Below are 24,969 nucleotides of genomic sequence, written 5' to 3' on the forward strand. Positions count from 1 at the left end.
GAGAAGAGGAGATTCTGCCCAAGTTTTAGAGAGATATTGCGCTAGTTCCAACTCCTACTTATCCAGGTAAGGGGGGAGTGGGAAACCTTGCTTGGGGGTGTAGAAATAATTGTTAAATAGTCTGTTTGTTGGATTGGCTCCCGATCCCTTGTCTGTTGTTTGATTATTTGAATATACATTATTACTGTGTTTTGTTTGTACTACTTGATTTTCTTGTTGCGGTAATTAATAATTATAATTAATGGATAACTTCACTTTTACTATTCTACAATATTCATTGAATGGAAGACTAAGCCTCCTATTAACTTATAAATTTAGACTTTATTATCTAAATGGAAGGCCGAGCCTCCTTATTTTCATTAAGCTTCCTATTTTACTTAAGGATTTAATTATACAAGGAAATATAAATTATATGATCCCTAAAGACCTTTGAACTATTGGACCCTTGACTTAATGACCTTTGGACTGTTGAACTGTTGGACTGTTGGACAATGGACTATTGGACTATTGAACCTTTGGACTATGGGACTATTGAATTATTGGACTTTTGGACTATTGGACTAATAAAATATAATATAAGTATGAATTATGCTTATGATATAGTGTATTATAGGAAATACTGTAACATGTTAAATGTTAAGTTTATGATTGTATGACATGCATCATATGCATATATACTCCAGGTGTGCCGCTGAGGCCGCATACCCACGACTAACAAGGTGTACCTTTGGGTCACCCATGATATGCTAACAAGGTGTGCCTTTGGGTCACCAATGATGTAACCAGGTGTTCCTTTGGGTCACCCACGATATGCTAACTAGGTGTGCCTTAGGGTCACCAATGATGATATGTGAACTTCCGTATGGCGCCACATGCATATATTTATGAGTTGAGTCTATGACATCATTGCATGATAAATAATTATATATGATAATGATTATGTGTGTGTGCTATTTAACTTTTATTTCTTCATCTACAACTGAGTGAGATGTTTCTCACTCCCTTGTTATTTTTTTTGTATATGTTTAAATTTATGTTGCAGGTGATCATCATCATGAGGATGTTGGTGATGAGGCCTAAAGGCTTCTTGGGGCATGCTCTGATAGGATGTGACATCGGATTTAGCTAGGATTTCTCTTATGTCTTTCTTGTTCTAAAAATATTTTCTTTTCTTGTGTAATTTAATAAATTATAAATTGATTCCTAACTAGGAGGCACTGCCACCTTTACTGGGATTAATTTATAATCTTTGTTTTATAATAACTTCTTGAGTTTAATATTTATGTGTATGAATTATGAATGTGCATCTTCTACCTTATGATACTTATTGTTTTATATCATTCTATGAAAATCTTTTATAAATATAGTTTATGTTTATTAATGATGTTGGGGTAGAGGGTGTCACATCCAAAATTTTATTTTTTTATGTATTGGAATTATTAGAAGAGTTACCGTATTTTTATATGTATTTTACTATTTACATATACGTATTTTACTATTTACGTATATGTATTTTACTATTCATGTATACGTATTTATGAATAGTATTTTACTATTTATATGCATAATTGAAGGCTGCGGAACCGAAGGGGGGCTGCGGAATTAAGTTTCAAAATTTAATTAATTCTAATATTTTAATGAGTAGTGCATAGTAACTTTAATATTATAATAATGAAATAATATTATTTTAATGAATAGTACATAGTGCATAGTAATTTCAAAATTTCTATAAATAGGGGCCTAGGGTTTTGAAAATTCATAATTCTAGAGAGAAGGAAATTCTAGAGAGATAGAAAGGGAGAAAGAAAGAGAGGAGATTCTGCCCTAGTTCCGGTTCCGATTTAAGAAAAAGAGGAGGAGGTTCTGCCCAAGTTACTATTTATCCAGGTACGGGGGAAAAAAGGATTATTTATATGTAGAGTATATGAGGGTATTGGGTAGAATTTCTTAGGATCACGTTTAATTTATCTGAATGGAAGGCTGAGACTCCTTATTTCCCGTTAGTTCTTTTAAGTTTCCTACTTACTTGAGAATTTAAATATACCATGAAAATATAAATAGATTCCTAACTAGGAGGCACTGTCACCTTTACTGGAATTAATTTATATTTCCTTATTATTATCTGTATATATAATTTATAATTTGGAATAATTATTCTATTGAAGATATAAATTGATTCCTAACTAGGAGGCACTGCCACCTTTACTGGAGTTAATTTATATTTGTTATTATCTGTATATATATGATTTCTTGTTTTTCACTATATTGTAAGGAAAATGCGGTGAGCTAGATTTTGGAATAATGAGGGGTTTTACAATTTATCCCAATTATTCTAATTGATTATTATATTAATGAAAGTTATTATTATATTACTTGTTAATGGATAATCTTGATGTGACTTTGAATCATGAGTTGAGATGTTGTATGTGATTGTGATGTCTCACACTAATGACTAGAGATGGCACGGTTCTGTATAAGTGGTGCTACAGGGAGGGCGTGACCCTAGCATGGTGTGGGATGAGAAAAATAGTTAACACCACCACTTATGTCGCTTATGACAGCCCTGGCATAGGGTTAATTGCAAGAGATTGTATTGATTGTAATGTGATTGTGTTTCCTCACACCAAAATGGCGAGGGACGGCACGGCCCCTGGGTAAGTGATGCTACAGGGAGGGCGTGACCCCTGGTCTGGTGTGGGTTGAGTGAGGCAATTAACCTGTATCACTTGTGTCAAATGTGGCGAGGTCTTGGCATAATGTTAATTGTTGGATTGGTATGAATTACGTATGTGGAAATGATTGTGAAATTGGCATGAATTATAGATGTTGAGATAATTGTTATATTGATGTGAATGAGGAAAGGTAAAAATGATAGTGTTAATCATAAAATCTAAATGGATTGTGATGGATTGATAAATTATGATACATGCTCGTAAATATTTTTATTAAATAAAGAAAATATGATGAGATTTTAACATGGTGTGTTTGGATGTACTTTGCATATAGATATCTTCTTTTCTCACCGTATAAATTGTGGATATTTTAGGTGGAGAGGATCCGGCTGCGAGTGGCATATAGGATGCCAACAGTTTTATTTTGGGAAATGCTCTGATATTGTGACATCGGGGCAAAGGATTTTTAGGACGAAATATTCGTGTGAATTTGGTACTGTAATATTATTTTGAAAACAATTTGTAAAAACTCTTGTCTGTTATGTTTTATATTTTTGCTAATGTGATTGTTCGAAGTTTCTCATGTGAACCCTTTTACTGTAATTGAAAGATTTATTACAATATATGTGTTGGGGTAGTAAGGGTGTCACATTTAGTGGTATCAGAGCAGGTCGATTCAATCGGCCGTAAGTTATGAGTCTACTATGCTTGTTTGGTAGATGAATGGTGTAGTAAATTGAATGTTGAATTTATTGATATAACGACGATTGATTAAATTTGTTATTTTAGAGTATGATTGTTAACTTTTCTGGGAGGAAAGAAAAACAATGGCAAACGATCGTGCAATCGCTGATGCTCTGCAAGCGATGGCTCAGGCTATTGGTAATCTGAACCAACGACCAGAGATAGATTGGCTAGAGAGATTTCAGCGAAATAATCCGCCAAGCTTTCGTGGAGGCTATAATCCTGATGGAGCTGCTGATTGGATTTTTGAAATTGAAAAGATATTCCAAGCTATGGGATGTCCTTTGATACATAAGGTAACTTTGGCCGTTTTTATGCTTTCTGGAGAGGCTGGCATCTGGTGACAAGGTGCTTTGCAAAGAATGATGGCTGCGGGAACTCAAGTAAACTGGGATAACTTCAAGCGGCTGTTCTTGGAGAAATATTTTCCCCGAGATGTGAGACATAAGAAACAGGTGGAATTCCTTGAATTGAAACAAGGAGAGAATTCTGTGGCTGAATACGTGACTAAATTTGAAGACTTGGTTAGATTCTGCCCTATGTATGATGGTGTAGACAATGAGGAGGACAAATGCGTGAAGTTTGTGAGCGGTCTTCGCCCTGAGATCAAACAAGTGTTCAATTATCAAGGGATTACTCACTACCATGAATTAGTAAACAAGTGCAGAGTATTTGATGAGGACAACCGAGCTAGGGTAACTCATTATAAGAGTGGAGGACCGATGAGAAATACTAAGTTTGGTTCAGCTAATAAGAATAAACCTTATACCAAGTTTGCAGGGGACTCAAGTTCTAAGGTGAATCATCAAGGTTCTACGCAACAAAGAAGCCAAGTTCCAATGGTTAGCCAAACTTCTGGAAGGGGAAGTGTGGGTTTTGTTCCACACAACAACTGTTTTAAATGTGGAAAGCCAGGTCATAGGGCAGTTGATTGTCGGATGCAAAGGATAATGATATGCTTCAAATGTAAAGCAGAGGGACATAAAGCTAGTGAATGCCCTCAGAGTAGGAAAGAAATAACAGAGGCTGGAGGGAGCGCTAGCAAACCTCGAACCACAGGAAGAGTATTTGCTTTGAGTGGTGCTGAAGCTACTCAATCCGAAGACTTAATTCAGGGTATGTGTTTCATTAATGGAACTCCTTTAACCGTTTTATATGATTCTGGTGCGACTTACTCTTTTATATCACATGCATGTGTGTCTAAGTTAAAATTACCTGTCTCTTCCTTATCTTTTGAGTTAATTGTCGAAACACCCACTAATGGTTTTGTAATTACTTCTAATGTCTGTCTAAAATGTCCTCTGATTATTGAAGTTAGAGATTTCCTGGTTGACTTAATTTGTTTACCTCTAAGTCAACTAGATGTTATTCTGGGTATGGACTGGTTATCTTCCAATCATGTCCTTTTGAACTGTGCTTGTAAATCTATTGTTTTTGGTGAACCTATTGAAAAAGTGAGTAAGGATTATTTGACTGCCAACCAAGTTAAGGTATCTATGCAAGAGGATGCCCAAGTATACATGTTGTTAGCTTCTTTAAATTCTGAGAAAAATGTTCTGATAAATGAACTGCCTGTTGTGTGTGACTTTTCGGATGTCTTTTCTGAAGTGTTTAGTTTACCACCTAGAAGAGAGGTAGAATTTTCCATAGATTTAGTTCCAGGAGCAGGACCTATTTCTATTGCACCTTATAGGATGTCACCCATAGAATTAGTGGAACTGAAAAAGCAAATAGAAGACTTGTTGGAGAAGGGGTTTGTGAGACCTAGTGTATCACCTTGGGGAGCACCCGTACTCTTAGTCAAAAAGAAGGATGGTAGCATGAGATTGTGTGTGGATTATCGCCAGTTGAACAAAGTGACCATTAAAAACAAATATCCATTGCCTAGGATAGATGATCTTATGGATCAGTTGGTAGGTGCTTGTGTGTTTAGCAAAATTGATCTTAGATCAGGGTACCACCAGATTAGAGTTAAGAAAGATGATGTACCTAAGACAGCCTTTAGAACTCGCTATGGACACTATGAGTACCTAGTAATGCCTTTTGGTGTGACAAATGCTCCTGCAATTTTTATGGACTACATGAATCGGATTCTTCATCCGTACTTGGATAAATTTGTAGTTGTCTTTATAGATGACATACTAGTTTATTCCAAGACTAAAGAGGAACATGAGGAACACTTAAGGGTAGTACTACAAACTCTCAGGGAGAATCAACTTTATGCTAAATTGCCCAAGTGTGACTTTTGGCTGGAGGAAGTGAGTTTCTTAGGACATGTAATTTCGAGTAGGGGTATAGCAGTAGATCCATCTAAGGTTGAGGCTGTGTTGAATTGGGAGACACCTAAGTCAGTTAGTGAGATTAGGAGTTTCCTTGGATTAGCTGGATACTATAGGAGATTCATAGAGGGATTCTCTAAGCTAGTATTACCTTTGACAAATTTGACTAGGAAAGGGGTTGTGTTTGTTTGGGATAGTAAATGTGAAGATAGTTTCCAAACCCTTAAGGAAAAATTGACCAGTGCACCTGTTTTAGTATTGCTTGATCTTAGTAAGACTTTTGTGGTTTACTGTGACGCTTCTAAGATGGGTTTGGGTGGAGTGTTAATGCAAGAAGGAAGGGTCGTATCTTATGCATCCAGACAATTGAAGGTACATGAGAGGAATTACCCCACCCATGATCTTGAATTAGCAGCTGTAGTATTCACACTTAAGATTTGGAGACATTATTTGTATGGTTCTAAATTTGAGGTGTTTAGTGATCATAAGAGTCTTAGGTATTTATTTGATAAAAAAGAATTAAATATGAGACAAAGGAGATGGTTGGAGTTCCTTAAGGACTATGATTTTGATCTTAATTATCATCCAGGAAAAGCTAATGTGGTAGCTGATGCCTTGAGTAGAAAATCTTTGCATTTGTCTTCTCTTATGATTAGAGAGATGGATCTTTTGACACAATTTAGAGACTTAAGTTTGACTTGTGAGGTGACTCATAGTAGTGTAAGACTAGGTATGACTCGAGTGACTAGCGAGTTGTTAAAGGAAATTGGAGAAGCACAGTTAATAGACCCATTTCTAGAGACTAGACGAAAGGATATAGGACAAGGGATTGGAGAAGAATTTACCTTGGGTGCAGATGGAGTGGTAAGATTTAAAGATCGGGTATGTGTGCCTAGTAACCCTACACTTAAACGACTGATACTAGAGGAAGGTCATAAGAGCAAGCTTAGTTTTCATCCAGGAGCAACGAAGATGTATCAGGACCTAAGAAAGATATTCTGGTGGCCTAGGATGAAGAAAGACATAGCTGAATTTGTGAGTGCCTATTTAGTATGTCAGAAGGCTAAGATAGAACATCAAAAACCTTCAGGACTGCTTCAGCCTTTGAGTATACCCGAGTGGAAGTGGGATAGCATTTCCATGGATTTTGTAGTTGCTTTGCCTAGGACTAGGCGAGGACATGACTCCATTTGGGTTATAGTTGATAGGTTGACCAAGAGTGCACATTTCTTACCTATTAACATTAGGTATTCTCTGGAGAGATTAGCTAGACTGTATATTGATGAAATTGTGAGATTACATGGTATACCATCTAGTATAATTTCAGACAGAGACCCTAGATTCACCTCTAGATTTTGGGAGAGCCTACAACAAGCTTTGGGAACCCAACTGAGACTTAGTTCAGCATACCACCCTCAAACTGATGGTCAGACTGAGAGGACTATTCAGTCTTTAGAGGATTTGCTTAGAGCCTGTGTTTTGGACCAAGGAGGAAGTTGGGATAGCCTTTTACCTTTGATAGAGTTTACCTATAATAATAGTTACCACTCTAGCATAGGTATGGCACCCTATGAAGCCTTGTATGGTAGGAGGTGTAGAACTCCTTTGTGTTGGAGTGAGCCTGGAGACAATGTCATCTGAAATTGTGCAGCAAACCACTGAAAAAGTTAAATTGATACAGGATAGGATGAGGACAGCTCAGAGTAGACAGAAAAGTTATGCTGACAGGAGGAGAAAAGATTTAGAATTTCAAGAAGGTGATCATGTATTCTTGAAAGTCACTCTGTGGACTGGGGTTGGTAGGGCATTAAAATCCAGAAAACTTACTCCTCGATTTATTGGTCCTTTTCAAATTCTTAAAAGAGTCGGCAATGTTGCCTACAAAATTGCTTTGCCTCCTAATCTGTCAAATCTTCATGATGTTTTTCATATTTCACAACTTCGAAAATACATCCATGATCCTTCGCATGTGATTGAGTCGGATCATATTGAGGTTAAGGAGAACTTGACGGTGGAAGCTACCCCGGTGAGAGTCGAGGATCGAATGGTAAAGCAACTTAGGGGTAAAGAAATTCCTTTGGTAAAGGTTATTTGGGGAGGAGCTATACCAGAAAGTGCTACTTGGGAATTAGAGGAGAAGATGAAAGCTTCATATCCATTTTTATTTGCATCAGGTAATTTCGGGGACGAAATTTCTAAAAGGAGGGAAGTAGTGTAACATTCCAAAATTTTATTTTTTTATGTATTGGAATTATTAGAAGAGTTACCGTATTTTTATATACGTATTTTACTATTTACATATACGTATTTTACTATTTACGTATATGTATTTTACTATTCATGTATACGTATTTATGAATAGTATTTTACTATTCATATGCATAATTGAAGGCTGCGGAACCGAAGGGGGGCTGCGGAATTAAGTTTCAAAATTTAATTAATTCTAATATTTTAATGAATAGTGCATAGTAACTTTAATATTATAATAATGAAATAATATTATTTTAATGAATAGTACATAGTGCATAGTAATTTCAAAATTTCTATAAATAGGGGCCTAGGGTTTTGAAAATTCATAATTCTAGAGAGAAGGAAATTCTAGAGAGATAGAAAGGGAGAAAGAAAGAGAGGAGATTCTGCCCTAGTTCCGGTTCCGATTTAAGAAAAAGAGGAGGAGGTTCTGCCCAAGTTACTATTTATCCAGGTACGGGGGAAAAAGGGATTATTTATATGTAGAGTATATGAGGGTATTGGGTAGAATTTCTTAGGATCACGTTTAATTTATCTGAATGGAAGGCTGAGACTCCTTATTTCCCGTTAGTTCTTTTAAGTTTCCTACTTACTTGAGAATTTAAATATACCATGAAAATATAAATAGATTCCTAACTAGGAGGCACTGCCACCTTTACTGGAATTAATTTATATTTCCTTATTATTATCTGTATATATAATTTATAATTTGGAATAATTATTCTATTGAAGATATAAATTGATTCCTAACTAGGAGGCACTGCCACCTTTACTGGAGTTAATTTATATTTGTTATTATCTGTATATATATGATTTCTTGTTTTTCACTATATTGTAAGGAAAATGCGGTGAGTTAGATTTTGGAATAATGAGGGGTTTTACAATTTATCCTAATTATTCTAATTGATTATTATATTAATGAAAGTTATTATTATATTACTTGTTAATGGATAATCTTGATGTGACTTTGAATCATGAGTTGAGATGTTGTATGTGATTGTGATGTCTCACACTAATGACTAGAGATGGCACGGTTCTGTATAAGTGGTGCTACAGGGAGGGCGTGACCCTAGCATGGTGTGGGATGAGAAAAATAGTTAACACCACCACTTATGTCGCTTATGACAGCCCTGACATAGGGTTAATTGCAAGAGATTGTATTGATTGTAATGTGATTGTGTTTCCTCACACCAAAATGGCGAGGGACGGCACGGCCCCTGGGTAAGTGATGCTACAGGGAGGGCGTGACCCCTGGTCTGGTGTGGGTTGAGTGAGGCAATTAACCTGTATCACTTGTGTCAAATGTGGCGAGGTCTTGGCATAGTGTTAATTGTTGGATTGGTATGAATTACGTATGTGGAAATGATTGTGAAATTGGCATGAATTATAGATGTTGAGATAATTGTTATATTGATGTGAATGAGGAAAGGTAAAAATGATAGTGTTAATCATAAAATCTAAATGGATTGTGATGGATTGATAAATTATGATACATGCTCGTAAATATTTTATTAAATAAAGAAAATATGATGAGATTTTAACATGGTGTGTTTGGATGTACTTTGCATATAGATATCTTCTTTTCTCACCGTATAAATTGTGGATATTTTAGGTGGAGAGGATCCGGCTGCGAGTGGCATATAGGATGCCAACAGTTTTATTTTGGGAAATGCTCTGATATTGTGACATCGGGGCAAAGGATTTTTAGGACGAAATATTCGTGTGAATTTGGTACTGTAATATTATTTTGAAAACAATTTGTAAAAACTCTTGTCTGTTATGTTTTATATTTTTGCTAATGTGATTGTTCGAAGTTTCTCATGTGAACCCTTTTACTGTAATTGAAAGATTTATTACAATATATGTGTTGGGGTAGTAAGGGTGTCACTCAGTTGTTGAGAAAAACCAATTGTAACCCATTATTTGAGCTCTGTATTGGCAATACTGGTAATGAGAATTGCCTTGAACATCCCATGATTCATACCCATCATGGTATAAGACTCCTGGATATTCTTTGTGACCTTCAGTAAGCAGCTTCATTACATGAGTTGGATACTGGTTTGTTGAGAAATTACTTGGACAAGTAATAATCTTCACGGTTAGATGGCACATGAAAATTGCTTGTATTGAGTTGATGGCTTCATTGATTGAGGGATCGAAACCATCAAATTTTTCGGTAGGATGGATAAGAACAGAGTCCAAACAACCATAGTCCAGTAATGTCTTGATATTTACAGGCAAATCTTCAAAATTGACAGGCCTGAAATTTTCTAGGTCAAGTTTTGCCTTTCTGAACAAAAACTTGATTTTACAAGGACATCTTCCATTTTTGATTTCCTTGCAAAGAAGAGATTCTTCAATACAGGCAAATCTTTGGTTGAAGTAGCTTTTGACTGCTACATACAAACCTGTAACTGAGTGAGGATCTCTGTGTGCTTTTGATAAAAATTTTTGTAATACCAAAAACTTCTTCAGGTTCAATTCCTGAGGAGAATTTGGGTTTTGTCTCACAGCCTCCTTAAACGAATTTGGCTGGGGTTTTCGCAAGTTTGTGTGAATGACATTTATTTCAGGTTCTGGATTTAGAGCCTTTTTTATTTTTTTCATATCAGTAGTGTCTAGTTCCAAAGCCTTTTCTGCCTCTTCTCGAGAGTAAAAGCCTTTGTAACGAGGATTTTGTAAACCTTCCTTGGCAGTGCACAAGTCGGTAAAATTTGTATAAACACCCTTATAAGGGCCAGATAACAAGACAAAATATGTGAATCCTTTTCCAGAAGGAGAGGCTTTGTTTAGGAGCGGGACTCCTTGGTTGTCTGTTATACAAAATTTGTACAAGGCACAAATAATACCTTTTTTTATTGAACAAATTAATTGTTCATTTGTTTCAGTGCACCTGGGAATGTTCCAGATGTTATCAATTATGCAGTTGAATTTTTCATTTGTACTTTCCCTACCAGGGTAGAGAAATTCATTTGTTAATATTGGCAACTCTTGGTTACCAAATTTCATTTTTTGTCGTACGCCGGGGTATGAAACCTTGGATGGTTTCATTGTCTACCATTCCTGCAAAACGGGAGAGAATGTCAGCAGCAATGTTTTTTATTCCTTTTATATGTTCAAAATTTATTTTTACCCCATTATGGTAGATAAACTCTTGGAACAAAAGCCATCTTTTATGAGGTTTTTTATCAGAATTTATTTGTGAATTGCCATAAGCCACAATTGCTTCACAGTCAGTTCTAATGGTAATTTCTTTTTTATTTATCAAAAATAGTTCAAAAGATTTTAGACTATTGATGACAGCATTTACCTCGTAATTTGTTGAGGTAGAATATATTTGTGGTTTTGTATGATATTTCCCAGAAGCATATCTACATATTTGCTCTTCGGAAATATTTTCAAATTTATTCTTTTTCTTTTTGAGGATACCACCCCATCCCATTTCGCAACCATCACATTCAACTACTAGGTAGTCTGAATCGAGAGGTAATGATAAAGAAGGGAGGGTTTTTACCATTTCTTTTATCTGCTTAACCAATTTTATGTCTTCAGAATTGAAATTCCTTTGTCCGGTTAAACTTGTTTTATTATATAAAGGGGCAGTAAATTTTCCTAGGTCCTTTATAAAATTTCTTGCATAGTTAAGTAATCCCAAAAATGCTCGGAGAGTTTTTACATCTTCCATTTTATTTGGAAAAGCAAGAATTTTTTGTGATATGTGGGGTTGGAGTTTTATTTTACCATTCCCAATTTCTGTTCCTAAAAAGGAGATATGAGTTTTACATATTTCCATTTTGGATTTTGAAACAATTAAACCAAATTTTTCAAAAAGGTGTAGTACTTGTTTCAAGTGAAGAAAATGTTCTTCTTTTGTTTTTGAAAATACTAGTACATCATCTATATATGTACAAGTAAAATTTTTATATTCTCCAAAAATATTGTCCATTTTTCTTTGGAAAATTTGTGGTGCATTTTTTAGTCCGAAAGGCATGACTTTCCATTCGAAAAGTCCTTCAGAGCAAGAAAATGCAGTCCATTTTATAGAGTCAGGATGCATCTTAACTTGATGAAACCCTGATTTTAAGTCGAACTTAGAAAACCATTTTGCTTTCTGAATTCTATTTATTAAGACTTCTTTTGAGGGTATAGTATAACCATCTATATGAGTATTATCATTTAGACGTTTATAGTTGTATACCATCCTAGTCTTACCTCTTTTTTTTTCGGAGTGTTTATTTACTATAAAAGCCGGACTCCTATGAGGGCTTGTACTGGGTACAATAACTTTTAGATCTAGAAGGGCTTTTATATGGGATCTACATTCATCTTGTTCGAAATTCCCGTAAAGAATATCTTTTGTTTTGATGATAAGATCAGGATTTATTATATCAAGTTTGCAAATAACAGGGTCTTTTTCCCAATACTTTGTAGGATCTTCTCCTATTATACTGGATTTGTTTAACCTGTCAATAATTTGTTGAATATTATCAAATGTTATAACCTTATTAATTCTAATACAGTTATAACAATCAACATCTAGGTTTGTTAAAGCCAACTCATAAGAATTATCAATTTCTTCAGAAAATTCAGAGTTTTTGTAGTTATCAACTAGCATTTGTTCGGCTTCTTTTATTTTACAATTTCCTGAAATTTCGCAAAGACATTCAGTAGTTTTTTGAGGGGTATCACCACGCTCAGTTCGCAACTCTGATGAAAGTTCGTCTAAGATTGGTGACATTTGTGCTTGATTAGAAATAATCAAGTAATCTTTTGTTATTGTTATAGACCTATTTTTTGCAATTATAAAATCAAGGCCTAAAATCATTTTTTCATTAGCAGGGCGAAGATTAATAACGTCTGCTTTTGTCATAAATATTTTTGAACCAAAAATATCACAATTTGTAGAAAGCTGAATTGTAAAATTTTTTGTTTCTTTATTGTTGATAATGATATCTCCTGACATTGTTCTTGTTTTAGTAGTTTTTTCACTTTGGCAAACATTTTGTTTTGGAACAATGCTGTCGCATAAACATGTGAAAGAAGCTCCTGTATCAACAAGTGCTTGAATAACCATTTCAGTTTTGTCTTGTTTATCAATTTTTGGAAAATTGATTTTTAGTAAAATATGAAGACTAGTGTTAGGGTTTTTATTACAAATGATTGGTATACAATCTTTGTTTTGTAAAGCCATCAAGCCACTAGATTGGCCTTTTTCATAATGAGAAATTTTGTTTTGGTTTTCATAATTTTCGTAAAGAAAATCAACTATTTTTTCGATCTGGTTTAGTCTAGTTTCTAAAACAGATAAGCGATTATTGACCAATTTGTTATCTAAGTTGTTCATTTCTTTGTTATCATTTTCAGGAAATTTTATTTTATGAAAAACTTCTAAACAAGTTCTGCAAAAATTTTTGTAACACAGAGGGCAGTGCGCCCTTAAAGTCTTATGAAAAAATCTTTTGCAATGGTAACACTCAATGTGTTCAGGTCCTGCAAAAAATTGTATTTCATGGTTACAAATGTTTTGTTCTTCACTGATATTCATCAGGCTATATCCTAGATCATCAAGGATTTCGCCATATTTGTTATATTTTTCATTTATTGAAGGATATAAATGATTATACTCATTTTTTGTAAAATCATTTATAATCTTGTAATCTTTATTAGTTTCTTCTTCTTCTGAAGTGTAATCAGACCAGCTGACTACAGAGTAAATTTCAGAATCAGTAGAAACTGTTTCGTCTATAGGAATAAGATTCATCCTACAGCTTTTTATTAGTTCAGCATCCCTAGTGAAGAGATTAGCTTTGTTAGGACAGTCACGAGAATAATGACCAGCTTGATGACAAGCAAAACATTCCAATTGCTTGGTGTATGTCTTGTTGTTTTTAATTTTTCTAACATGCCTGTCTTTATTCAAGGTAGGTTTTCTAGCATTAGAAGCCCTAATGGAGTACCTACGAGTTTGTTGTTTCTTCCTAGAGTTATTTGTTCTAGGGGTAAGAGAATACCTTTGTTGAGGTTTCTTTTTTCTAACCTCTTTGTGGTATTGTTGGGGTGTGTATATCTGCTTGCAGATATCGGTGTCTGCCATTTTTATCTGTTTGTTAATGGCGATATTTGTGCAGGTATCTTCCATTACTTTCATGATATGTTGTATCCTGATAGCTAAATTATTCATAACAGGATCAACCTGATTATCATTCCAGCTATCTCTAATTTTTTGACCTAATTTACCCGGAAGTTTTAGGAAAAGTTTTTCTCCTAAATTTTTATCTGTAAAACCTCCAGCTATAGAAGCATACATAAGATAATCTTGGGTAAATTCTTTTATTTTTCCAAAGTAACTTATGGAAAGTCTTTCGAGATTTCCTAAATAAATTCTTTGTCTAATCGTGTTACCATCGCTTACGGACTGGGCTGTAAAGATTCTTTGTATATCACTACAAAAATTGTAAATGTTTGGTCCTGGGTCGATCAAATTGGTTTTGACCTGGTCAGGAAAAGTTTGTTTGAATGATTCCCAACAAGCTCTAGCTATATCTCCAAGGTAGGTTTCAGCTCGGGCAATCATATCTTGACTATTGGAAACATGATTTTCATGATGAATCCTATAGTCTCTTATAACAGCTGAAGTCCACTGTTCTATGTAATTAGGTAAGAGTTGGGGATCAACACTTCCTATGTTTAAGAGAAGAGATGGCATAATGAAATTGGGTTCTATAGGCAATCTTTTCCCTTTTGATTTTATGTTATCTCCTATGGAGAAGTCTGTAGGAGTAACTATTTGTTCTCTAGGGATAAATCCTAGGTTATAGTCTTCGGTGCTATAGTCAAAATGGTGGATTTGGTTTGTAACACTACTACCATTGTAACTATCTCCCATTAAACCTTTGTAAGATTGGATTTCGGAAACTGGTTCAGAAACTACAGAATTAGTTTCTTCCTTTTCAAAAACTAATTTATTTTTGAAATTTTTATCATTTTCTAACCAGTTTTCTAAATCAGAATCTTCCTCGATTTCTTTGAGGATAATTTGTTCTTCTTCACATTCTTTACTAAGTTGTGAGAAGAGTTTTTGTTTAAAAATAAAATCATCTTCCTCATCTTCAGAGTCAGAGATTTCATTTTTATAACTTTGGGAAACAACTTCCTTTTGTTTTTCCCATTTTTCTACTGCAATGAGCAGTTTTTTTGAGAGACGGCTTCCTCCTAAGGAACTTTCTTCTTTGGTTTGGGTATAATCCGGAATGTAAGAATATCCTGTCCATAAATTCATGAAAGAATTTCTAGGAGGTTTTAAAAGAAACCTTTTAAAATGGAAGAAATAACTTACTTCGATAATGAACAAGGATATCAGTTTGATGGACTTGTTAACCAGATCGAAAATTCAAAACTCGATCTTTCAGAAAATGAAAATTTTAAGCAAACTGCTTTTAAGAATATCAAAAGACTTTTCTCACGAGAAAATATTTTGAAATTTGGAATCATGACTGGAGAAATCCCGGTTAAGATTGAAGAAGCAAACGGAAGTGTTGCTTTGTCTACTGTCGACAGACAGCAGATTCAGAAAAGAATAAAAACTTTTCCTGAAAAAGATCAAAAGAAGGTTAAATATGTTCATATTTCAACCTGTCAGATTTTGATAAAATCAACCTTTATTCAAGGAATTGATTCCCCGTTAACGCTTATTCTTAGAGATAATCGTTTTATGGATCGTGAAAAATCTATTATCGCACAAGGTAATGGTAATTTACGAATGGGTAAAATCAAGTTTGATGTTAATCTTCAAATTGGTTTATCTTTGCAAACCATCTAACCTTCATGTTCTCTTATCGTGAGACCATAAGGACTGTTCTGATTTCTAGAATCATAAACTCGTCTATATCTTGATAAACTAGCTTCCGCTAATCTACTCAAAGATCTAGAAGGCTGACCTGGTTCTACTGAAGCATTTTCAAGATTCTTCTATTCTCAGTAAGATCTCGAGAATTTCATAATCTCTTGCACTCAAAGTCGAGCGTAAAGATTCGTTGCTGAGTAGATCATGAAAATCATACAGCCGTTGACGGGTTTTTATTCGTCCTTCTCTTTGTCTTGTGGCGGAGTAACTTGTCTGAGCAAGTTCTTCAAGACTCTTGATCTCTAGATTGAGATGTCTCAATCTCTGTTCTATGTGCTGCAACCATGTTAGTCCAGTCATAGTTTATTATTAATGGAATTTACCTTTCCATTTATCTCAGAGATGATTTCTTTCATCTTTTCAAACTCTTTGGTTTCGTCATACATTAAAGCTGGTGGCTTTATGTCATCTTTTAGCTTCATGCTGAAAGATCTTGGGACAGAATTGATCTGTTGAACCGGGAACTTTTGGGATGTAGATCCGGATGTTCCTTCGTCTTCTAATCTAAAAAGTTTAGATTTTTCTTCGTCCATCTGGATGATTGGACTCTGCAAGCTTACGAAAGGTGCAAACAATTCGTCTATACATATTCTATCCTTATGTCTAAATTCTATACTATGATGAGAATTTGACAAAGCATAGTTAATACGATAACTTACTGAAAAAGGATGATTACCTTGTTTCATCATTTTATCGTTCAAAAATCTATATTCTATGATAATAGATCTATCAAGTAAAGCATCTTGCAAAGATAAACCAATTTGAAGATTAACATCAAACTTGATTTTACCCATTCGTAAATTACCATTACCTTGTGCGATAATAGATTTTTCACGATCCATAAAACGATTATCTCTAAGAATAAGCGTTAACGGGGAATCAATTCCTTGAATAAAGGTTGATTTTATCAAAATCTGACAGGTTGAAATATGAACATATTTAACCTTCTTTTGATCTTTTTCAGGAAAAGTTTTTATTCTTTTCTGAATCTGCTGTCTGTCGACAGTAGACAAAGCAACACTTCCATTTACTTCTTCAATCTTAACCTGGATTTCTCCAGTCATGATTCCAAATTTCAAATTATTTTCTCGTGAGAAAAGTCTTTTGATATTCTTAAAAGCAGTTTGCTTAAAATTTTCATTTTCTGAAAGATCGAGTTTTGAATTTTCGATCTGGTTAACAAGTCCATCAAACTGATATCCTTGTTCATTATCGAAGTAAGTTATTTCTTCCATTTGAAAAGGTTTCTTTTAAAACTTTAGAAATCATACTTGAATGAAGTTTAACTCTTTTGAGTTCAAAATTATTAATCCTGATAAAATCATCACGGATTTCATAATCAAATTTTTCTAGAAAATCGCATCCTAGAATCATACCATCATCTTTATAATTTGAAACTATAAGATTGATCTGTATAACAAAATTCTTTTTAAATTGAATTTTCATTTTGGAAAACTGTGTGTAAACACGTTCAATTCCTTCAAAACCTGTTGTTTCCAAAGGTTTAGGCAAATCAAAGAAATTTTCACATAAATTTCTACTAATACTAGACCATGAGGCTCCAGTATCAATTAAAACAGGGATATACCTAGTTTTATCAGACATAATCAATTTACCAATAATATGAAATTGATAATAAACCAACAGTGGTTCTATAAGAGAGATTTCTATTTCTGAAATCATTGTAGACCCCTAAAATTGTCCGGGTCGGAAATAAAGCTTGAAGACTCTCGAAGACTGAAGGATAATCAGCCAGAAGGACTCCTCGAAGGCCCTAGGAGGGTTCTCTGTAGGTCCAGAGGTCTTAGAATAGCTCAGAATAAAGAAGTGGAGGGAAAAAGCCCAATACGGCCGTACTGAACTTAATACGGCCGTATTGAAGCTTCAATACGGCCATACTGAAGTCAGTACGACCGTATTGACACTTCAATACAACCGCAGCGAACTCAATACGGGCGTATTGAAATTTCTGAACTTCAATACGACCGTATTGAACTTCAATACGACCGTATTGAAGTTCAAAAATTTCAATACGGCCGTATTGCCCCTGTAGGCCGTATTGCGCCTATTCCCTATAAATATGACGTCAATTGGACGTCATTCCACACTTTTACACTGAGTTTTGACTCCCTCCTTGAGTATTCTGGGGTTTTTGAGCAGTGTTCTGCCCTAGAAATCTCTCTGGGAGTCGATCCGACGAAGTTCTTGAGCCCCGAGCCATTTTGCTTGAGGATCGAACCTAGTCGAGAGGAAATCTTTTGATTCCCTTAGTTAAAATTTTGTTCTAGGAGAGCGAGGAGTGAGCTTGTAGAGCGAGGGAACGCCAAAACGCTTCCCAGTTCTTTGCAATATATAAAAGCACGCTTCAAGAGGTTTCCTTTCAATCCTTCCTTTTACTGCTTTCTGTGTGCATATTTAAACTGTCATCATGTAGATAGTCAATTTATAATTGTTTAGAATAAATAGGGGTAATTTAGTAATTTTACGCTGTTATTTTAGAAAATAATCTGTCATAGGGAACCCGAAAGGGGCGCTGTGGGGTGCTAACACCTTCCCCACGCGTAACCGACTCCCTTACCCAACTCTGGTTGTAGTGGCCAAAGTTGATTTTTAAATCAATTGCCTTATCCCTTTTTCCAATGTTTTGAGTAAAACATTGGTGGCGACTCCACGAACCCTCCTTTTACGAAAACCACTAATCCATGGAGGGTCCCGCTTGGGATTAATATGGATTGGTGAGCCTTTTAATAAAATTGCTCGTTTAACGAGGTCTCAGTTTGAGAATAAGTCATTCTAGCAATCCACATTTTTAAAACAAATAAAACGAGTCCAACCATCCTTCGCGAATGCCGAAAGCCCGTTTCGGGCCAGTGGCGACAGATGGCGACTCTGCTGGGGAAGCCTCGAGAGTCAGTCCCATTTAGTGACAGATTATTTTTAACAAATAATAGTTAAAATTACTTTATTACCCCTTGCTTGTATGATAACATGATTTATTATATGGCTTTAAATAACTGTTGTATGTTTAAATTCCGCAATTGTTTGAAATACAAACTGTACACAAACCTTTGCACACAACAGTTCCCTCTATACCCGGGGGCATGAGTGGTAATCCATAGGGAGTGGATGTTAGTACGGCCGGTTGATGGGTTTATAGGAGCCTATGAGACCGTTGTCGGAAAACATCACTCAAGGTGATAACCATGAACTTGAGTCCGACGGTGCGTTGGAACTTTCCATCGACCTACGACGAGAGGAATTGGGTCCCTATAATGGGGGCACCTTGGGGGCCTCAGACCAAGTGAGAACAGTTAGAACCTCCTTGAATATGCACTTTTCTGCAGGAGACCCCTACCTCGTGATTCGCTCGTGACTGTTCGTGGATGAGTGAATTGTTTGTGCATTTTTATGTGACATTGTATGAGCATACATTTGCACCTTTTAAACATACAACATTCTTTTTAAAAATAAAAAGAATAAATAGAAATAAAGATCTTCTAGTACATGGTGTAACATCTACCTTCATCACATTCATATAGGTAGTGTAGACCCCTAAAATTGTCCGGGTCGGAAATAAGACTCGAAGACTCTCGAAGACTGAAGGAAAGTCAGCCAAAAGGACTCCTAGAAGACCCTGGAAGACTTTAGGATGATTGTCTGTAGGTTTAGAGGTCTTAGAGTAGCTTAAAATAAGAATGTGGGAGGATTGAAGATCAATACGGCCTCCTAGAGGTTCAGTACGGCCGTACTGAACATTTTGAACTACAATACGGCCGTACTGAACTCAATACGGCCGTATTGAAGTTTTTGAACTTCAGTACGGCCGTACCAAATTCAATACGGCCGTACCGTAGTTCAAAATTTTGGTACGGGCCGTATTGATGTCAGAGGCCGTATTGCGCCTCACTCCTATATATAGGACGTCATTTGGACGTTCCTCCACACTTTCACACTCAGTTTTGACTCCCTCCTTGAGTATTCTGGGGTTTTTGAGCAGTGTTCTGCCCTAGAAATCTCTCTGGGAGTCGATCCGACGAAGTTCTGGAATTCCGAGCATTTAGCTTGGAGATTCGAACCTAGTCGAAGGGAAATCCTCCGGATTTCCGTAGTCAAAAGTTTTTAGGAAGGAGCGAGCGAGCTTGTAGAGCGAGGGAACGCCAAAAAGCTTCCCAGTTTTACGAAATATAAAAGCACGCTTCAAAGGTTTCTTCTTAAATCCTTCCTTTTACTGCTTTCTGTGTGCATATTAAATTGTCATCATGTAGATAGTTAATTTATAATTGCTTAGAATAAATAGGGGTAATTTAGTAATTTTGTACTATTATTTTCAGAAATAATCTGTCATAGGGAACCCGAAAGGGGCGCTGTGGGGTGCTAACACCTTCCCCACGCGTAACCGACTCCCTTACCCAACTCTGGTTGTAACGGCCAAAGTTGATTTATAAAATCAATTGCCTTATCCCTTTTTCCAATGTTTTGAGTAAAACATTGGTGGCGACTCCACGAACCCTCCTTTTGCGAAAACCACTAATCCATGGAGGGTCCCGCTTGGGATTAATATGGATTGGTGAATCATTTAATAAAATTGCTCGTTTGACAAGGTCTCAGTTTGAGAATACGTCATTCTAGCAATCCATATTTTTAAACAATTAAACGAGTCCAACCATCCTTCGCGAATGCCGAAAGCCCGTTTCGGGCCGGTGGCGACAGATGGCGACTCCACTGGGGATTGCGTCGAGAGTCAGTCCCATTTAGTGACAGATTATTTTTAACAAATAATAGTTAAAATTACTTCATTACCCCTCGCTTGTATTATAACATGCTTTATTACATGGCTTTAATAACTGTTGTTTGTTTAAATTCCGCAATTGTTTGAAATACAAACTGTACACAAACCTTTGCACACAACAGTTCCCTCTATACCCGGGGGCATGAGTGGTAATCCATAGGGAGTGGATGTTAGTACGGCCGGTTGATGGGTTTATAGGAGCCTATGAGACCGTTGTCGGAAAAACATCACTCAAGGTGATAACCATGAACTCGAGTCCGACAGTGCGTTGGAGCTTTCCATCGGCTTACGACGAGAGGAATTGGGTCCCTATAATGGGGGCACCTTGGGGGCCTCAGACCGGTGAGAACAGTTAGATCCACCTTGAATATGCACTTTTCTGCAGGATACCCCCACCTCGTGATTCGCTCGTGACTGTTCGTGGATGAGTGAATTGTTTGTGCATTGATTATGTGACATTGTATGAGCATACATTGCATTATTTAAACATACAACATTCCCTTCTTTAAAATAAGAATAAATGGGAATAAGAATCTTCCATTGCATGGTGTTAACATCTACCTTCATCACATTCATGTAGGTAGTTTCCCTTTTCACCCAAAAAATACAAAAATATATAAAATAAAAAATACCCAAAAAAAGAAAAAAGGGTTATTTATCCAAACCAAGCAATATCATGCATCATCTTAGGAACATCCTAAAAACATGATAATGCTTAGTTGAATAAACACTATGCATGCATATTCAACCTCATCATCTCATATCATGCATATAGATCATGGAGAGATCTAGGAGTCATTCATACATCTCTCCTAGTAATCCATTAATAAACATTAATAAAAAGAAAGAAATAATCGATGTGTATATTCAAAGAATGGATCACACGCCGTTCGTTATCAAGTGTAAGCCAACAACCGCGCCAAGCGAGCACACGTCAACTCCGTTGTTGGTAATCAAGACAAACAAAGGGGAAGGTCCAACACCATTAAGGATCACAGTCCCAAGGCCTTTCCCTTACAAATCAAATAAGGCTGTGCCGTGGATATACGACATCCACTCTTCTGCCGACAGCGATATCTCCAACATCGCTGGACTTGGGGGCATGACTAGGAGTGGCAGGATCTACACTCCCGAAGATCTTCATGACAAAGCTCCCAAGAATAAAGGGAAAGAAAAAGAAGAAAAAACCGAGGAAAATAAGGAATCCGAGGAGGAGACAGACAAACTGTTAAAATATATCCGACAGAGCGAGTACTCCATCATGGATCAACTTCATAAGACGCCAGCAAAGATTACTCTGTTGTCGTTGATCCTATGCTCCGAACCGCATCGGCAAGCTCTGTTGAAAGTCTTGAACGAGGCATACGTGTCACACACTATCTCCCAAGACAAGTTTGAGGGGATTGTTAGTCACATCACGGCTAATGATCACCTCACCTTCATCGATGAAGAAATCCCCGCCGAGGGATCAAACCACAACAAGCCCTTGCACATCTCTATAAAGTGCAAGGAGTATCACATCGTTAAAGTCTTGGTAGATAATGGATCTTCCTTGAAAGTGATGCCAAAAAGAACGCTCAAGCAATTGGCAATCAAGGGAGTCCAAACGCGCCCGAGCAACATGATCGTTCGAGATTTCGACGGTTCTAAAAGAGAAGTAGTGGGAGAAATCAATCTTCCAATCCAAATTGGACCCACTATCTTCAACGTCGAATTTCAAGTGATGGATATCACTCCCGCATACAGCTGTCTCCTCGGCCGACCTTGGATTCATGATGCGAAAGCTGTACCCTCTACGCTCCACCAGAAAGTCAAATTCATTGTGGGTGACAAACTGGTGACCGAACAAGCTAAAGATGACATACTCATCAGCAAGCCATCCAACATACTTTATGTGGATGCAGCAGAGGAAGCTTTAGAAACCGCCTTCCAAGCATTGGAAATCGCCAATGTTGAAACGTTTCCCCGAGAAATGAAGAAGGTAGCTCATACGCTCACAAAGAACGGATACTTGCCAAGACAAGAATTAGGCAAGGACTCCCAAGGAATCCCGGAGCTACCCATTATCAAAGACAATCCGGGGAAACAAGGGTTAAGATACAACCCTAACAAAGATCAAAGGACGAAGAGGAACCAAGATCCTTCTCGACGTTCTTTAAGCCAGATCTTTAGGAAGGCTGGTTCACAAACGTCAAGGCCAGCTGTTGTCATCAAGTGTCCTTCTCCTTCCGATAGGGATGTATAGACTCAGTGACTATTAGAGATCACTCCTCGGGGACAGCCCGACCCCCGAGCCTCGATAGGGCACATGTTTCCATTATGATTATAATAAAATCATTCTTCATTAATTCTTTATTGCTTCTTTTCTCGCTTGCAATAAAATTCTAGACCACATTATTTTAACCCTGTTTGAATAAACATGAATGAGGTTAAAATCATCTTAATAAAAATAAACCCACATCATTTTTATGTGGAAGTGTGTGTGTCAATTTGGAGCACCTTTTCTTGGCCTCAATAAGTGCCGTCATAGATAAAAAGAAATCCATTCAGGACAAAAATCCTAAAAAACAAAAAAGCTCGGCAGGAAACCCAAAAAGGGGGCTGCACAAAAATAAGAGCAAAAGACCCGCTAGGAATCCCACAAAAGGGTGACCTAGGCAAAAATTAGGGTTACAAAATGATGAACAAAAACAAAAGCCCGCTAAGACATCACAAATGGGTGTTTTAGGCAAAAGTAAGGGTCATCAAAAAGAAAAAGAATAATAATAAATCCATGATGGTACCATCAATTGAATTCAACAAGGGGCTCAAGAAAAGCTATCCAAGTTGTCAAAGCACAATCATTAATAACAAAGATGTGCTTAACCTCATAAGTGTTTAATCGAACAAGCCTAAACACATAAGCCTACCATGGCCAGCCATTCTTACAAAAACCATTTTTTAAAAATAAAATAATCCCCTCTAAAACACAAACCTTTGAAAATATATCCTTTCCTTCTTTTCTCTCTTGTCCCAAACGATTTTTGAATAATCTTGTGGAAACATGGAGATATAGTGGTCAATAGGAGGGTTGACACATCTTCTAAAGAAAGGGAAGAATCATTTGGTTGATGACACCAAAATCAAATATGCATCATTCCTCGGTAACAGAAATCGGCAGAGCACAGTCCGTCTGGAGGAATGGCAAAATCTAAACACAAAAACGCATCGGTTAATTCTTTTGAAAAAAGAATCAAATAGAATTAGGTGCATCATACTGCATACATGCATACAGATGATAGGTGTACTGGAAGATCACTTATTCTCTGTTTATTGAAAAAACAAAAAAAATAAAAAATATAAATTTCAGAAAAAACAATGCGCCCGTACCATGTTCAGTACACCCGTACTAAAATCAGGGTTATGAACAAAATTTCAACTCAATACAGGCGTACTGAAATGGATGCGGCCGTATTGGCCATAAAGAAATTTTCAAAGACCTCGTCATGAGGCAATTGCATAAAAATAGAAAAAAAATAGAAAATTGCTTGTGTATGACAGCAGTCAACAAAAGCCGAAAATGAAAAAAGGCAAGGATATAGAAAATCCAACAAACAGATTGCACAGAATAACTGAGCCTGGAGAGGCTTGCCGAAAGAATACTCTCAGAATAACTGAGCCTGGAGAGGCTTGCCGAAAGAATACTCTCAGAATAACTGAGCCTGGAGAGGCTTGCCGAAAGAATACTCTCAGAATAACTGAGCCTGGAGAGGCTTGCCGAAACAATACTCCCACAGAATAACTGAGCCTGGAGAGGCTTGTCGAAATAATACTCTCTCAAAATAACTGAGCCTGGAGAGGCTTGCCGAAATAATACTCTTTCAGAATAACTGAGCCTGGAGAGGCTCGCCGAAATAATACTCTCAAAATAACTGAGCCTGGAGAGGCTTGCCGAAATAATACTCTTTCAGAATAACTGAGCCTGGAGAGGCTCGCCGAAATAATACTCTCTCAAAATAATTGAGCCTGGAGAGGCTCGCCGAAATAATACTCTCTCAAAATAACTGAGACATTTCTGTACAGAAAAAGCCGAAAAACAACAGAAAAGGCAAAAATACAGAAAAAGCCAAAAAATGACAAAAAAGGCAAAAATACAGAAAAAGCCAAAACATGACAAAAAAGGCAAACATACAGAAAAAGTCAAAAGTCGACAAAAAAAGACAAAGATTTCACATCTTTCAGAATAACTGAGCCTGGAGAGGCTCGCCGAAATAATACTCTCAGAATAATTGAGCCTGGAGAGGCTTGCTGAAATAATACTCTTTCAGAATAATTGAGCCTGGAGAGGCTTGC

The 24,969-nt window shown here is 36.4% G+C and overlaps 3 protein-coding genes across 3 annotated transcripts in view; 2 read left to right on the plus strand and 1 right to left on the minus strand.

Annotated features, from left to right (window-relative positions):
* LOC114915833 (uncharacterized) overlaps positions 1–24,627 on the plus strand; it is a 44,924-nt gene extending 20,297 nt beyond the window's left edge. The window contains exon 2 of the mRNA XM_083077620.1: positions 19,388–24,627. Within this exon, the coding sequence (XP_082933746.1) occupies positions 21,416–22,882 (1,467 nt within the window). The 5' untranslated portion in view covers positions 19,388–21,415 and the 3' untranslated portion in view covers positions 22,883–24,627. The remainder of the gene's footprint in view (positions 1–19,387) is intronic.
* On the plus strand, positions 15,264–15,764 carry LOC145958758 (uncharacterized). Its single transcript, XM_083076293.1, has one exon. The coding sequence runs from the start codon at positions 15,264–15,266 to the stop codon at positions 15,762–15,764; it is 501 nt and encodes a 166-aa protein (XP_082932419.1).
* Positions 15,903–16,912, minus strand: LOC145958759 (uncharacterized). Its single transcript, XM_083076294.1, has 2 exons — positions 16,172–16,912; positions 15,903–16,124 (listed from the first exon to the last, which is right to left on the minus strand). The coding sequence occupies exons 1-2, from the start codon at positions 16,910–16,912 to the stop codon at positions 15,903–15,905; spliced, it is 963 nt and encodes a 320-aa protein (XP_082932420.1).
* Positions 24,628–24,969: the final 342 nt, after the last annotated feature.

The sequence above is a fragment of the Cajanus cajan genome, chromosome 6, assembly GCF_000230855.2.
Source record: "Cajanus cajan strain Asha chromosome 6, NIPB_CcT2T_4, whole genome shotgun sequence".
In the NCBI taxonomy this organism is placed as follows: domain Eukaryota; kingdom Viridiplantae; phylum Streptophyta; class Magnoliopsida; order Fabales; family Fabaceae; genus Cajanus; species Cajanus cajan.